Source organism: Lutra lutra, chromosome 10, assembly GCF_902655055.1.
Source record: "Lutra lutra chromosome 10, mLutLut1.2, whole genome shotgun sequence".
NCBI classification, from domain to species: Eukaryota; Metazoa; Chordata; class Mammalia; order Carnivora; family Mustelidae; genus Lutra; species Lutra lutra.
The window spans coordinates 25287393-25301324 of NC_062287.1; the positions used below are offsets into that span (position 1 = coordinate 25287393).

At 42.8% G+C, this 13932-nt stretch overlaps 1 protein-coding gene across 4 annotated transcripts in view; it reads left to right on the plus strand.

Annotated features, from left to right (window-relative positions):
* The first annotated feature begins 1183 nt into the window (after window positions 1-1183).
* APLP2 (amyloid beta precursor like protein 2) overlaps window positions 1184-13932 on the plus strand; it is an 89839-nt gene continuing 77090 nt past the window's right edge. For 3 of the 4 annotated variants that reach the window (XM_047690327.1, XM_047690330.1, XM_047690331.1), the window contains exon 1: window positions 1184-1386. In XM_047690327.1, coding sequence (XP_047546283.1) covers window positions 1282-1386 — 105 coding nt within the window. In that variant the 5' untranslated portion in view covers window positions 1184-1281. The remainder of the gene's footprint in view (window positions 1387-13932) is intronic. The other variant, XM_047690328.1, reaches the window with a different exon arrangement.

The following is a 13932-nucleotide window of genomic DNA, read 5'->3' on the forward strand; positions in this document are numbered from 1 at the left end:
GAGTCTGTTTAACCACCAAGAACTGGGCAGTCAGGCAATAAGGCTGGAAAATCAGGGTACTTCTCACCCCTCCACTGTTTATTCTGTGGACACTGTCTCTTTCTTTTTACTGTCTGTTTCCTAGGGTAGGGACCCTCTTCTCTATTTATTTGGTTGAACCTGAAGGGACTAGCAAGGGCTCTACAAAGGGTGGTGTATAAATCACAGGGCTATTGAAAGGAAACAAAGCCAGCAGAGCCCTCGCAGTGGAGAGACAGTGCCAGTTGTGAAATGGGGCAGTTTTCCCAGTTAAAGTGGAAATGCCGTGGAGCAAGAGAGCGGAGAAGCAGGTCTTCTGCCAGTGATCATAAACTGAGCAAGAAAGACAAACGATCTTTCCCTAAAACACAGGAGGAAAGACATCTGGGTTTTACGGTCAACGTGGTCCTTGCCCCACTGGGCTCCAGACAGAGGCAGCTATCCCCGGCTCTAGTGGCTGCTGGGAAGGAAGGGTAAGGATGAGGCCTAAGGAACAGAGGTCAAAAGCGTGCAAACACCGCCCATCACAGTCTCGGGGAAAGGGCAAACCCGGCTCTGGGCGAGCAGAGCGCTGACACTCGCACGCCTAGCGCAGGAGTCGGGAGAGGAGGAAAGCTCCCTCATTTAGCCGGTCGCCAGCCTCGGGGATAGCCTTCGGTTAACCTGCCTGGCCTCGGAACAACAACAAAATGTTTTAATTCTGTTTTTAATAAAACCATTTTCAGAACCTCAAAGAGGGCGGTACCCAAAGGAATCTGAAACATACCCCGCAGGGCTAGGGGAGCGGGGCGTGCCCCGAATCAGGAGGCTGCAGGCGGACACACCAGCGCAGCGCGGCCAGATAATCTCTCACGGTACGGGAGGCCAGAGCTACTCCCCAACCTCCGCCGAGCCGCTGCCCCCAACACGTCCGGCGCACACCCCCTCGCTACCCGGACGCAGGGTCCCAGGCGGGGGCGGGGTCGTCAGAGGCCGGAGGCGGGGCCTGGTGGGGCTCGCGGTTGGGGCGGGCGGGAGGTGCAGGCTCTTCTGTTCCCTGACTGGGCCTGGGTTGGACAAGGGGCGGTGCCTTGGAGAGGCTCTATGGCCCGGCATTGGGCCCCGAAAAAAGAGGGCGTGGTCTTGTGAAGTCAGTTCCGGTTGGTGTAAAACCCCCGGGGCGGCGGCGAACAGGCTTCAGATGCTTCTGGGTTGTGGTGGGGAAGCTTTCCGAGTTCTCGTGTGTGCGCTTGAGAGTCGAGCGCTAGAGCGACCCGGCGAGGGATGGCGGCCACCGGGACCGCGGCCGCCACGGCCACCGGCAAGCTCCTGGTCCTGCTGCTGCTCGGGCTCACGGCGCCTGCTGCGGCACTAGCCGGCTACATCGAGGTGGGGACCCGGCGAGCGCCGAAGCGCAGTCTCCTTCGCCCTCTGTGCGAGCGCGGCCTGCGAGCGGACGGACTGGCGGGCGGCGGGGTCCGGCCGGGCCGGGGGCGCGGCGTGGAGAGGGGGGAGTGGGGGTGGTCCGGCGCTGCGGCGGGTCTGTCGGCGCCTCCCCCGCCCGCCCCTGCTTGGCGCAGTGCTTAGCGCTGGAGGTTGAGCTGCCTCCGCCACCGCAGAGGCCAAATGAAAGGCATCGGGGCTGCGGGGCGCCGGGGGCGGCGGGCAGCCTTGGCCGCCCCAGCCCCCATCCCGCCCGTGGCGCCGCCACCTCCTCTGGGGACCCTGCGCGGCTCAGACGCCCAGCCCGCCCTCCCCCGAGATACTGCGAGCCTCTGTGCCCTGCGGCCCCGGCGGCGGTCCTCAGCTCCGGACCTCGGTGCGGCGCGGCTCCCTCCGGGGGCGGCTCTGCGCAGACCCTGAGCTCCCCGGCTGCGGCGGGCAGCACACTCCCTGCCCCCGACGGCGGGGTTTCGCACCTGGAAGCAGCAGATGCAGCCTTTGTTGGCAGCGCGGGCTGGGCTGTGGGGATGCAGGCTTCCCGGGTTGGCGCTTGGAAAGTGCCGAGGTGCTGGGGCGAGCGCCGCTCTGGCTGCACCGGGAGAATGAATGCTCCTGCACCAAGCAGCGGGTGTGCCTTCTGCTTCCTGTGTGCCTTCCTCTCAAGAGATCCACTGCTCTGGCATCAAGCCTTCGGGAGGAATTGTTAAATATAGCTGTTTGCCTAAGTCTAATAAACAAGGGGAAACCCCTCTCTGGTGTTCGTGTTGCTCCCCTTTTCTTGTGGGTTCCAGCGAGGAGGAAGCGTACCGATGAATATGGTGTAGAAACTCTTGTTAAATCATACTTTTTTTCGGTGTTAGAATTTAAGTAGCTGTTACGCATCTGACAGACCCATAAACATCTTTTTGCTTCGAGGTGGTTAAGTAGCCTGGATTCGCGGCTGGTTCGCTGGAGCTAAGGCCGCTGGAAGGGGCAGAGTGGCTGGGGTCGGGGAGGGTTCTACGGCGCGGTCTGGACCCTGCAGCTCCATGAAAACCTTTTTCTGTTCCTGAGGGAGACGTGGGACTTTATTTTTACTTGCCTTCTCGAAATAGTGCTTGAACTGTTGGACTGGAATGCGTAGTTTCGGGTGTATTTATTTCTTTTTCCTCTTCACTATTTTTAAAATTACAATGGATTTCTGCGGATTTAGCTAATTTCAGAGACAAGTGAGACTGGATTTGATTACATAGGCATTGAGCGAGAAGTTTCTAGCAAAAACCCTGAGTTAGAATGTGTTCTACAGAATGTCCAAACATTTCCAGGGTCAAATAAATCTAATCAAGAACACACCTCCCCGATAGAACGGCTTAAAATGTTTGTATTCATCCTGCTTAAAGCTTTGTGATTCTTTGGAGGAGGGGGGGGGAGGGAAGGAAGTTGTATTTTAAGTAGAGTTAATGTATATATATATACACATGTTTTTAGATGACCATTATTTTAGTTTCCACACAATGGTTAGATTTGTGTCTGTGATTCCTGATACGATGTTGCAAGCTAGATCAGCAGGATGGGAAAAGAAGGGGAAAAAAAGGATTTTGCATGGAACATAGAACTTCTAGGTCAGGGTGTCAAAAACCATTTTGCACACTCTTTTACCTCACTCCCCAGGGGGATTTGTAATTTCAGGCACTAGTAGATTCACAATAAAGGATTCATCAGTTTTAAAGACTATCTTCCTTTCAAGTTTAAGCAGAACATTAACACCTGTATGTATGTCTGCAGAGAAAGAAAAACTAGCAATATCAGAATTAGTTGTGGATTGAATTCAGTTGTTACCCACAATGTTGTTCAATTGGAAAGTCCGGTTAGAAGGTAGGAATTAGACATTTCCCTAAAATGGTTTCTAAATGCTGTTTTATTATTACTGTCTTTTGGAACTATATTTTTGACCACACTAAATTACCTTTCAGATCATTTTCCTTTTGTCAAGTAGGCAAAATTTTATTTGTGTGTATAGCATTTCATTTATTTGCTGTCAGGCAAAGGACTGCCTAAACCTTAATTTAGATGAGAACGGCTTAAATCAGGATGTCTTTGGGAAGGTCTTTATTGAGATTAGCCAAAGGGATTCTAGCCAAATCCCTGATCAAGTTGCTTGGCGCAGAATTATTGATTGGCGAATCTTTATTGTTGCTTGGTGTTGACTGAATCAATCTCTTACACCTGTTTAAAAAGAAAAACCCACCTCTGCTGAGGTCATTTCTTTTAAATCCAGGATATGTTCTGTTGTATGCGTGCCCCCATTTGGGATTCTCAGACAGTATTTATGCTGAAACTCTGCACTCTGTAACAATGGACGTTGATGCTTCTGAGAGCCAGAACTCAGGTTCGTTCTGCTACATTTAAAAGGGGGCCATTTGACAGACAATTTTCAGAAACAACTATAGAGTATGACAATTGACTTAGAAGATAAAAAAGGCTTGGTTTGGTATTTCTGAGAGGTGGTATAGGGAATGTCTAATTATGACTTGGGGAGATGCCAGAGCTTCTGACAGGATTATCAGTCATTATTTCATCATACTGTTAAGAATCTTTTTTTTTAAATATTTTATTTATTTATTTGACAGAGATCACAAGCAGGCAGAGAGGCAGGCAGTGGAGAGAGGAGGAAGCAGGCTCCTCGCTGAGCAGAGAGCCCTATGTGGGGCTCGATCCCAGGACCCTGAGATCACTACCCGAGCTGAAGGCAGAGGCTTAACCCACTGAACCCCCCAGGCGCCCCCAAGAATCTTTTGATAAATATGAAAAACTAAGTCTTAGCAATCAGGTCCTTCTGTCATAGAGGGAATTTGTTTTGTCATCTAAAGCTGAGCCGTCTTACAGTGTAACCACATGTGGCTACTGACCTTGCAGTGTGGCTAGTATGATTGAGGAAGGAGTTTTCCACTTTATTTAATTTTAATTTAAGTTGACATTTAAAACTGAAAGTTCAGGGATTGGAAAACTTTTAACTGTAAGTTGAAACAACTTGGTTATGTGGATCTACTCATTTAATGAAGTCTAAACGCAGATCAAGTATTTCCTATGCAAATTTAACATCTAAATTGCGTTTTGCTCTAAGTGTAACATGCACACCAGATTGTAAAGACTTCAAATGAAAGAAATTGAGCAATGTCTTGTAAAAGTTTTCATATTGATTACATCAAAATGATATTTTAAAACCTTGGCTAAGTAAAATATGTTAAAATTTTACCTGTTTCTTTAAAAATTTTCTTTTAAATATTTTATTTATTTGATAGAAAGAGAGATCACAAGTAGGCAGAGAGGCAGGCATAGAGAGAGGTGGGAAGCTCCCTGCCGAGCAGGGAGCCCGATTTGGGGCTCGATCCTAGGACCCTGAGATTATGACCTGAGCTGAAGGCAGAAGCCCAACCCACTGAGCCACCCAGGCGCCCCCTTTTAATTTTTTAAAAAAAGATTTTATTTATTAGAAAATGGTGTGAGGTGGGGGAGGGAGGGGCTGAGGGAGAAGGAGAAGCAGGCTCCTTGCTTGGGGGCTCCATCCCAGGACTCTGGGATTATGAATTGAGCTGAAGGCAGGCACTTAACTGACTGAGCCACCCAGGTGCCCCTGTTTCTTTTAACTTTAATGCGGCCACCTGAAAATACAACATATATAGCTCATACTATATTTCTTCTGGACAGTGTTAATGTCTTTTTTTTTTTTTCTTTAAGATTTTATTTATTTATTTGACAGAGATCACAGTTGGCAGGCAGAGAGGGGTGGGGAGCAGGCTCCCTGCTGAGGAGAGAGCCTGATGTGGGGATGTGGGGCTCAATCCCAGGACCCTGGGATCATGACCTGAGCTGAAGGCAGAGGCTTTAACCCACTGAGACATCCAAGCGCCCCTAATTTAATGTTTTGCTTGAAGTTGGTCCAGCATGCTCTTAAGTGTTTTTTAGGACAGCTTTGACTGTTGTTTTTTGTTACTTTTTTCAATTAAAAAATGTTATTTAGAAATAAGTTCAAGCTTACAAAGGTAGCAAAAATCACACGAATGAGTCTCATACCCAGATTTACCAGTTGTTAATGTTTTTCCTGTTCAGCATTTGCTTTATCTTTCATTCTATTATTACGTATTTTTTTCTGAAGTATTTGAGTGAGTTGCATATATCCCGTCCCTTGATCCCTTCACTGTGTATTTCCTAAGAACCAAGGACATTGTCTTACACATACCTTAGTACAGCTATCAATTTAAGGAAATTTAACATTGATGCAATACTTTGATCAAATCTCCTGTCTGTATTCCAGTTGTCAGTTGACCCACTAATGTTTTTTTATAGCATTCAACAACATAGTTATTTTTAAAGCTGAAAAGCTTTAGAAGTCTTGGCAGTAAAATAAGAAGGGTTATTAATGTTTTCCAAATAGAAAAAACAGATTTTTGAAAAGGCTTTATTTATTATTTTAGAGGGGTATGGCATGGAGGGGAGAGGGAGAAACAGATACCCTGCTGAGCTGGGAGCCCGTTGTGGGGTTCATTCTCACCACCTGCAGATCATGACCTGAGCCAAAATCAAGACTCAAAATTTGGTGGCTTAACCCATTGAGCCACCCAGGCACCCCTAAAAATCAGATTTTTAACTTACATTGTTTTGACTTTGGGAAAATCAAAACTTTTCAAGATTCTTTAATTATGTTATTCAACATTACTGAATTCTTGGGCTTCTGCACTTTTTTTCCTTAAAGGTTTTATTTTTAAGTAATGTCTACCCCCGCCGTGGGGCTCAAATTTACAACCCTGCGATCAAGAGTCGCATGCTGTTCTGACTGAGCCAGCCAGGCACCCCATTCTGAATTTTCTTTTTAAAATAACAGAAAAAAATATATATAGATGGTACACATTCATTATAAAAATTAAAAAATACAGATAAAAATGAAAATAATCTCAAAACCTACTTTCCAGGGCAATCTCACTGTAAACATTTTGGTGGTATATATCTTAGCAGATGTATCAAGTACCTATGTTTTATGAAACTGACATATATTGAATATTGGAGGTGCTACCTAACAGTTACTATTTTGAATTGTCCTAAAATGAACTACTGAAAGAAAATGGAAGTTTTTTTTTGGGACAAAATGTAGGGATAAATCTTTGTACAGTAATTGTAGCTTCTATGGGAGGTTGTCATTTGAGAGAGAATTTGAAATTGTTGTGATCCAATTTTCAAGAGTTTTTTAGTGAGATAAAGATTACCTTGATGCTAAATTAAATTTAGTATCATGTACCTTGATCTGTGGCTGTAGATGGAAAGTGAACCATATAGCCCCATTCAGATAGAAATAGGTTCCAGTCCCTACAACTACTAGTTGTAGTCCCACCTACAACTAATTATTATTATTTTTAAGATATATTTATTTGATAGAGAAATTTCAAGTAGGCAGAAAGTCAGGCAGAGAGAGACGGTGAACCAGGCTCCTCGCTGAGCAGAGAGCCCAATGCGGGGCTCCATCCCAGGACCCTGAGATCATGACTTGAGCCCAAGGCAGATGCTTAACCCACTGAGCCACCCAGGTGCCCCCAACTAATTATTTTTGCTAAGGGAATTTTTCTTACATAGGCCATCATGAAGTTTCTAAAAATTTTTAAAATTTTTATTTTTTTTTAAAGATTTTTTTATTTGACAGAGAGATAGTACAAGCAGGCAGAGCGGCAGGCAGAGGCAGAGGGAGAAGCAGACTCTCTGTGGAGCAGGGAACACAATGTGGGGCTTGATCCCAGGACCCTGGGATCATGACCTGAGCCGAAGGCAGAGGCTTTAACCCACTGAGCCACCCAGGCGCCCCTATAATCTTTATTTAAAATAAGACTTTTCATTTGTTATTTATCCTACTAGTGTTTGTTGAATCACTGTTGTGAGGTTGTTTTAGATGCTAAATGCCACAGTAGTAAAAACAAATATGCATAGTGCTTTTTACTCTACCAAATGCACTTGCCTGTGATTTCTAGGCCGAACCCTCAGAGGATATCATTGAATACATCCGGGATTTTCAGTTTAAAATGCTCCCCAGGTAATGCTTGTGTGCAGGTACAGAAAAACAAAACAACAGCAAGCGAAAAACCCTAACAGAGCTCATTTGGGCACATTATCTTCAAAGTCTACACAAACAGCCTACTGAGGTAGGTATTATTATCCTCGCCTAAAAAAGGCCCTGCAGCAGGCCAGGGTACGAATCCATCTGTCCTCTCCTTAGTCTGTTGCTCTTTCTTTCCTCTATGTCAGGGTGTTTCATAATGTTTCTCTTGTGGTTGCAGATTTCCTTTTTTAATCTTCCCCACTACCAAAAAATCTGATATAAGTATTTGCTTTAAAAGAAATTAATTTCATAGAAGTTACAATGAATCATGAATCAGTATATACCAGTCTATTAACAGTGGTTATCTTTGGAGGATGTAATTGCAGGGGACTTTGCCTTTCGGATTTTTAAGAAGTTCTAATGCTTTTTCATAGAATGTGCCAGTTCTCTCTCTCTCAAAATAGTAAATTTGTTTCATCTTTGTATTTTGCAAAATTTAAGGAAAGGAAATTTGAAAGGCCCCTGTGTGTGTGTTGTGGATGGTGGGGGTGGGGTGGGGGGAGTCTTACCAGAATCAGGGTATGGGGATTATTTGGAAGAGAAAAGCCTGCCTTCACCAGATTTACAATCACTAACCTAGTTGATAGACAAACCATAGGACGAGGTTAACACTAATCACCATGACTGGGATAAGATTGTGGTCCAGAAAAAAGTTAATCGGCATTTATGGTGGGGCACCTGGGAGGCTGGTTAGTTGAGCAGCTCCGTGCAGCCTTTCCACTGCTCCTTTTTCAGCTGAACACCTCTTGGGGTTGCAGATTGGATGGAGTTCCAAAGGGCACGCTCCTATATGATGTCCAGGGGAGAAAAGAGGCTGTTTCTTCTTGTATATCTCTGGAGCCTTAAGGTTGAAGAAATCTTTCTCAAAGCCCACCAGCACAATACCCCTCAAATCTCACTGGACAGAATTGTATCCGCTGCTTCTAGCCAGTCCAGATGTCTGCAGGGGAATGGTGCTGTGGGTTGGGTTCTGTTGGAAAAAAGTCCCGTGGTAGTTGGGTAGGTAACACAGGCAAGGGCATTCTCTATTTGGGAGCTTATAGAATAGGTGGGCTGGCTGGAAGGAAAAAGAACTAATTCATTCTTATCTAATTATCTGCAAGTTAAATGTTTGCTGGCAAAATTGAGAAATCGAAGGAGCCTTACACAGGCCGTTGATTAGGATCTTGGCCCTTCCTTTTGAGGGACATTGCTGTCTAGAACAGAATGGCTGGAATGGTGAAGAATATGAAGAGTTTGACATGAAACATGAATGAGCTGTAAGAGAGATACCTAGCCTGGAGAAGAAGAAAAGGTGGCATTTAGTGGTGGTGGCGAAGAACATAAATATGTTAGCATATTTGATCGTTTGTTTCTGGAAGGCTAAGTAGAAGACTGAAGCAGAGTTTCTCCGTGGAGAAATGAGGTGAATAAGAGTATAGGATGTTCTTTTATTTTACTTCCTTTAATTATGAATATTTCCGGGGCGCCTGGGTGGCTCAGTGGGTTAAAGCCTCGGCCTTCGGCTCAAGTCATGATCCCAGGGTCTTGGGATCGAGCGCCGCATCTGACTCTGCTCGGAGGAGAGCCTGCTTCCTCCTCTCTCTCTCCCTGCCTCTCTGCCAACTTGTGATCTTTCTCTGTCAAAATCTTTAAAAAAGAATTATGACTATTTCCAACATAGTATAGTAAAAATACAGATACTCCTCTATATACCACCCAGTTCTTGTTAAGTTTTAACCCTTCCCATATTTGCTTTATCCTTTTTATTTTTTTTTTGAGTACTAAAGCATAGATATAGAAATAAAACATTACAGTAGAAAAGCCTCCTTTGAATGTTTTCCAGTCCCATTAACCTTCCTTTCCAGAAGTAACTCTTATCTTGAGTTGGGAATTTAGCCTTCCCATTCATGTTTTCATGCTGAGAGAGACCCCTTTCTTCTTTCTGGATCCCAAAGAAGTTTGTTCAGGCTCTTAGAGTGGTAATAAATAATTTATTGATGCAGAGCATTAATTGTTTGAACATATTATGATTTAAAAGCTAAGATACTTGAAGTGGAAGTAGAGGTAGCCAGATATTCATGAAGGTGCCAAGCAGGCATGGCACCATTGCAACCCTCCATACATCAAAAGCTCTTGAGTATTTTTGAGCTTTTAGACATTTGTAGCTCAGTGTGTTTCATAAAGCACGTACCTATGTAACTATTGCCAGGGTTAAAAAAAAAAAAAAAAAAAAAAAAAGAACATTCCTACCCTAACCATCCCCTCTAGCAATTATTAAACTGACCTTCGTGGTAATTATTTATTCTTTATAGTTTTACCATCCAACCATTTGTCCTTAACCACTGTAGTTTATCCTGTTTTCTAGATTGATATCAATGGAATCCTTCAGTATGTATTCTTAAGTATCTGGGCTCTTTCACTAATCATGGTGTTTTTTTTGTAATCTCTACAGCCGGTGTGGGGCTCAAACTCTTGACCCTGAGATCAAGGGCTGCTTGCTCTAACATCTGAGTCAGTTAGGCACCTTTCTTTCACTAAATGTGTTTTTGAGAGTCATTGGTATTGTTGAGTGTGGCTGTGTAGTATATTCCTATGTTGGAAGAAACTGATTTGTTTTGCTGATGGACATTTGGGTTGTTTCCAGGTTGAGGTTATTGGGATACTGTTGTTCTCTCTGGCTTGCCTTTTTACTCTCTTAATGATGTCTCTGGAAGAAGTTTTTAATTTTAGGGTCTAACTTACCTCTTTCATGATGATGATGATGATGATGATGATGATAGATGCTTTTTGTGTGCTCTTTCAGAAGTCTTTTCTTACCCTGAGGACATAAAATTACTTTCCTAGATTGTCTGTTAGAAACTTCTTATTTTGCCTGGCACATTTAGAGCTACAGTTTACCTGGGACTGATTTTTGTGTAATAAGAAGCATGGTCTTTTTATTTTTATCTTTTCCATATGGGTATGTGGCCCATACCATATGGCTACCCAGCTTGCACCATTTATTGTCAAGGTCATCCTTTCCCTTCTGTTCTCCCATGGCACCTTTGTTGTTAATTAATATCTCTGTATGGGTGAGTCTGCTTCTCGGCTCTCTTAATCATTGATGTTGGTGTGTATCCTTACACCAAGTCTATACTTTTTTTTTTTTTTTAAGATTTTATTTATTTGACAGAGACATCACAAGTAGGCAGGAGGCGGGAGAAGCGGGCTCTCCGCTGAGCAGAGAGCCTGACATGGGGCTCCATTCCAGGATCCTGAGACCATGATCTGAGCTGAAGGCAGAGGCCCAACCCACTGAGCCACCCAGGTGCCCCAAATCTACACTCTCTTAATAACTGTACTTTATAATAAGGTTTTCTATCTACTAGAGTATGCCCTTCTACTTTGGTTGTCTTTAATAGGGTTTGACTTTTTGTAATTATTTTCTTCCAAATACTTTTGCTGCATTTCACCGAAAACAGCCACTTGTTGGAATTTTGATTGGGATTGCATTTAGTCTGTAGTTAATTGGGGAAATTTTTTTTTTTTTTTAATATTGAGTCTTTCAGGGGCGCCTGGGTGAGTGTCCAACTCTGATCTCAGGGTTGTGAGTTTGGGATCCGAGTTGGACTTGGTGCTGGGTGTGAAGCCTACTTAAAATAAATAGTCTTCTAACCTAGAGACAGGGTGCATGCCTTTATTTAGGTCTCCCTTCATTGCCCTCGGTCCTTTGTATAGCTTTCTGCCTAGAGATCTTGTACTCTCTTGTCTTACATTTATTCATAGGTATTTGATTATTTCTAATGCTGTTGTAAATTTATTGTTCTTTTGTGCTTGTGGAAATGTAGTTGATAGTTCCAAATTGTGTATCCAGAAGACATGCTAAACTTGTGCACTAATTATAATTTATCAGTAATTTTGAAAATTTCTGAATATATTCTATGGATTATGATAGTTTTGTTTTTTCCCTTCCAATTCTTACAGCTTTTATTTCTTTTTCTTGCTTTACTGCACTGGCTAAGACTCTAGGAGAATGTCCAAGAGACGTGGTAATAGCTGGTATCTCTGTTCAACTCCTGATTTCAAGGGGAAACTACATTTCACTGTTTATATGAGACTTGTAGGTTTCTTTGTAGATGCCCTGTCCTTTATTAGAATAAGGAAGAGCTCTTTTATTCTGTCTGCTAAAGATTCTTTTCGTGACTGATTGTTGAATGTTCTTCACTTTTTTTTCCCCCAACTAATTAGATGGTCATATGATTTTTCTTTTTGATAATATGAAATATTAATTGATTTTTTAAATATGTAAGCAACTTTTGCATTCCTGAAATGAGCCAAACTTACTTATTTTCTGGATTTGGTTTGCTTAAATTTTGTTCAGGTTTTTTGCCTCTGTGCTCAAAAGTGGGTTTGGGGTGCCCAGGTGCCTCAGTTGATTGGACTGACTCTTAATTTTGGCTCGGGTCATACATGATCTCAAGGTTGTGAGATGAAGCCCAGCGTTGGGCTCCATGCTCAGTGTAGTCTGCTTGAGATTTTCTCCTCCCTCTACCCTCCTCTCCCTGCTTGCACTCTCTTTCTTGCTCTCCAAAATAAATGAAATCTTAAAAAAAAAAAAATTATTAAAAATCATTTAAAAAGTCGGTTTGACTTGTAATTCTTCTCTCTCTTTTTTAAAAATTTGTCAGGTTTTGGTTTCAAAGTTTTAGGGCCTCAAAAGGACTTGGAGAGAGGAGATATTGCCTCTTTTTCTGTTCTCTGAAATATTTTACTTATGGCATTATTTTTCTTTTAATGTTTGGAAAACAGTTTACCAGTAAAGCCATCTGGACTTTTCTTTGTGGTAAGATTTCTAATTATGCATTCAATTTATTTACTGATTGTAGGATTAGTCCTATCTTGTGTGATTTTGGTTAAGTTTCCCTAGTAATCTATTTCATTGGATTTCTTAAATTGATTGATCAAAGTTGTTTTTAATATACTCTTAATGGTTTTTGTAATATGAGTAGAATCTGCAGTGATGTTACCTTTTTTCATTACTAACTTGGTTATTTTTGTGTATTTTTGTTTTGTTGTAGTGGGTCTAACCAGTTGTTAAGTCTTTTTATCAACTTTGGGTTTTGTTGGTCCTCTCTCTCTCTTTCTTTCTTTCTTTCTTTTTTTTTTTTTTTTTTTTTTTTTTTTTTTTTTTTTTTTTTAAAGATTTTATGTTTAAGTTCTCTCTACACCCAGCATGGGGCTCAGACTCAACAAGAGTCTGTGTTCCCTGCAGACTGAGCCAGCCTCCCATTTTATTTCTGCTCATTATTATTTTCTTCTTTCTACTTTCCAGAGGTTTAATTTATTCTAACAGTTTAATTTATTCTTTTTCTGATCACTTAACATTTTTTTTGGCGTTTCTGCTTTTATATTAATTTAAAGCTATAGGGACACCTGGGTGGCTCAGTTGGTTGGATGACTGCCTTCGGCTCAGGTCATGATCCCGGAGTCCCGGGATCGAGTCCCGCATCGGGCTCCCAGCTCCACGGGGAGTCTGCTTCTCTCTCTGACCTTCTCCTCGATCATGCTCTCTCTCATTGTCTCTCTTTCAAATAAATAAATAAAATCTTTAAAAAAAAAAAAAAAAAAAAAAAAAAATTTAAAGCTATAAATTTTCCTTCAAACAGGGCTTTAGCTGCAGTGCACAAGGGATTTTTTTTTTTAGCTTTCTATTTAATTTTATTTTATTTTTAATTTTTAAGATTTTATTTATTTATTTGACAGAGAAACAACAAGAGAGGGAGCCCAAGCAGGGGGAGTTGGGGAGGGAGAAGCAGACTCCCCACTGAGCAGGGATCCCAGTGCAGGGCTTGATCCCATGGCCCTAAGATCATGACCTGAGGCGAACGCAGACATTTACGGACTAAGCCACCCAAGCCACCTCTGTTTTTGTTTTTTAAAAGATTTTATTTATTTATTTATTTGAAAGAGAGAGAGAGAGAGAGCGCGCATGAGCAGGGGGAGGGATGAGGGAAAGGAAGAAGCAGGCTCCCTGCTGAGCAGGGGGCACAACTCAGGGCTTGATTCCAGGACCCTGTGATCATGACCTGAGCCTAAGTCAGACACTTAACAATGACTGAGCCACCTGGTGCCCCAGCATATAAGTTTTGATATGTTATGTTTTCATTATCATTCACTAGAAAAATTGGTTTTCCATTGTAATTCTGTTTTTTTCTCCCTGGGCTATTTAGAAGTACATTTGCTGGGGCACCTGGGTGGATCAGTTGGTTAAGTGCCTGACTCTTGGCCTCAGCTCAGGTCTTGATCTCAGGGTTCAGAGTTCCAGCCCTGCATTGGGCTCCTTGGTGGGTTCCTCAGTGGGTATGGAGCCTACTTAAAAAAAAATAGTACATTTGTTAATTTTTTTTTTT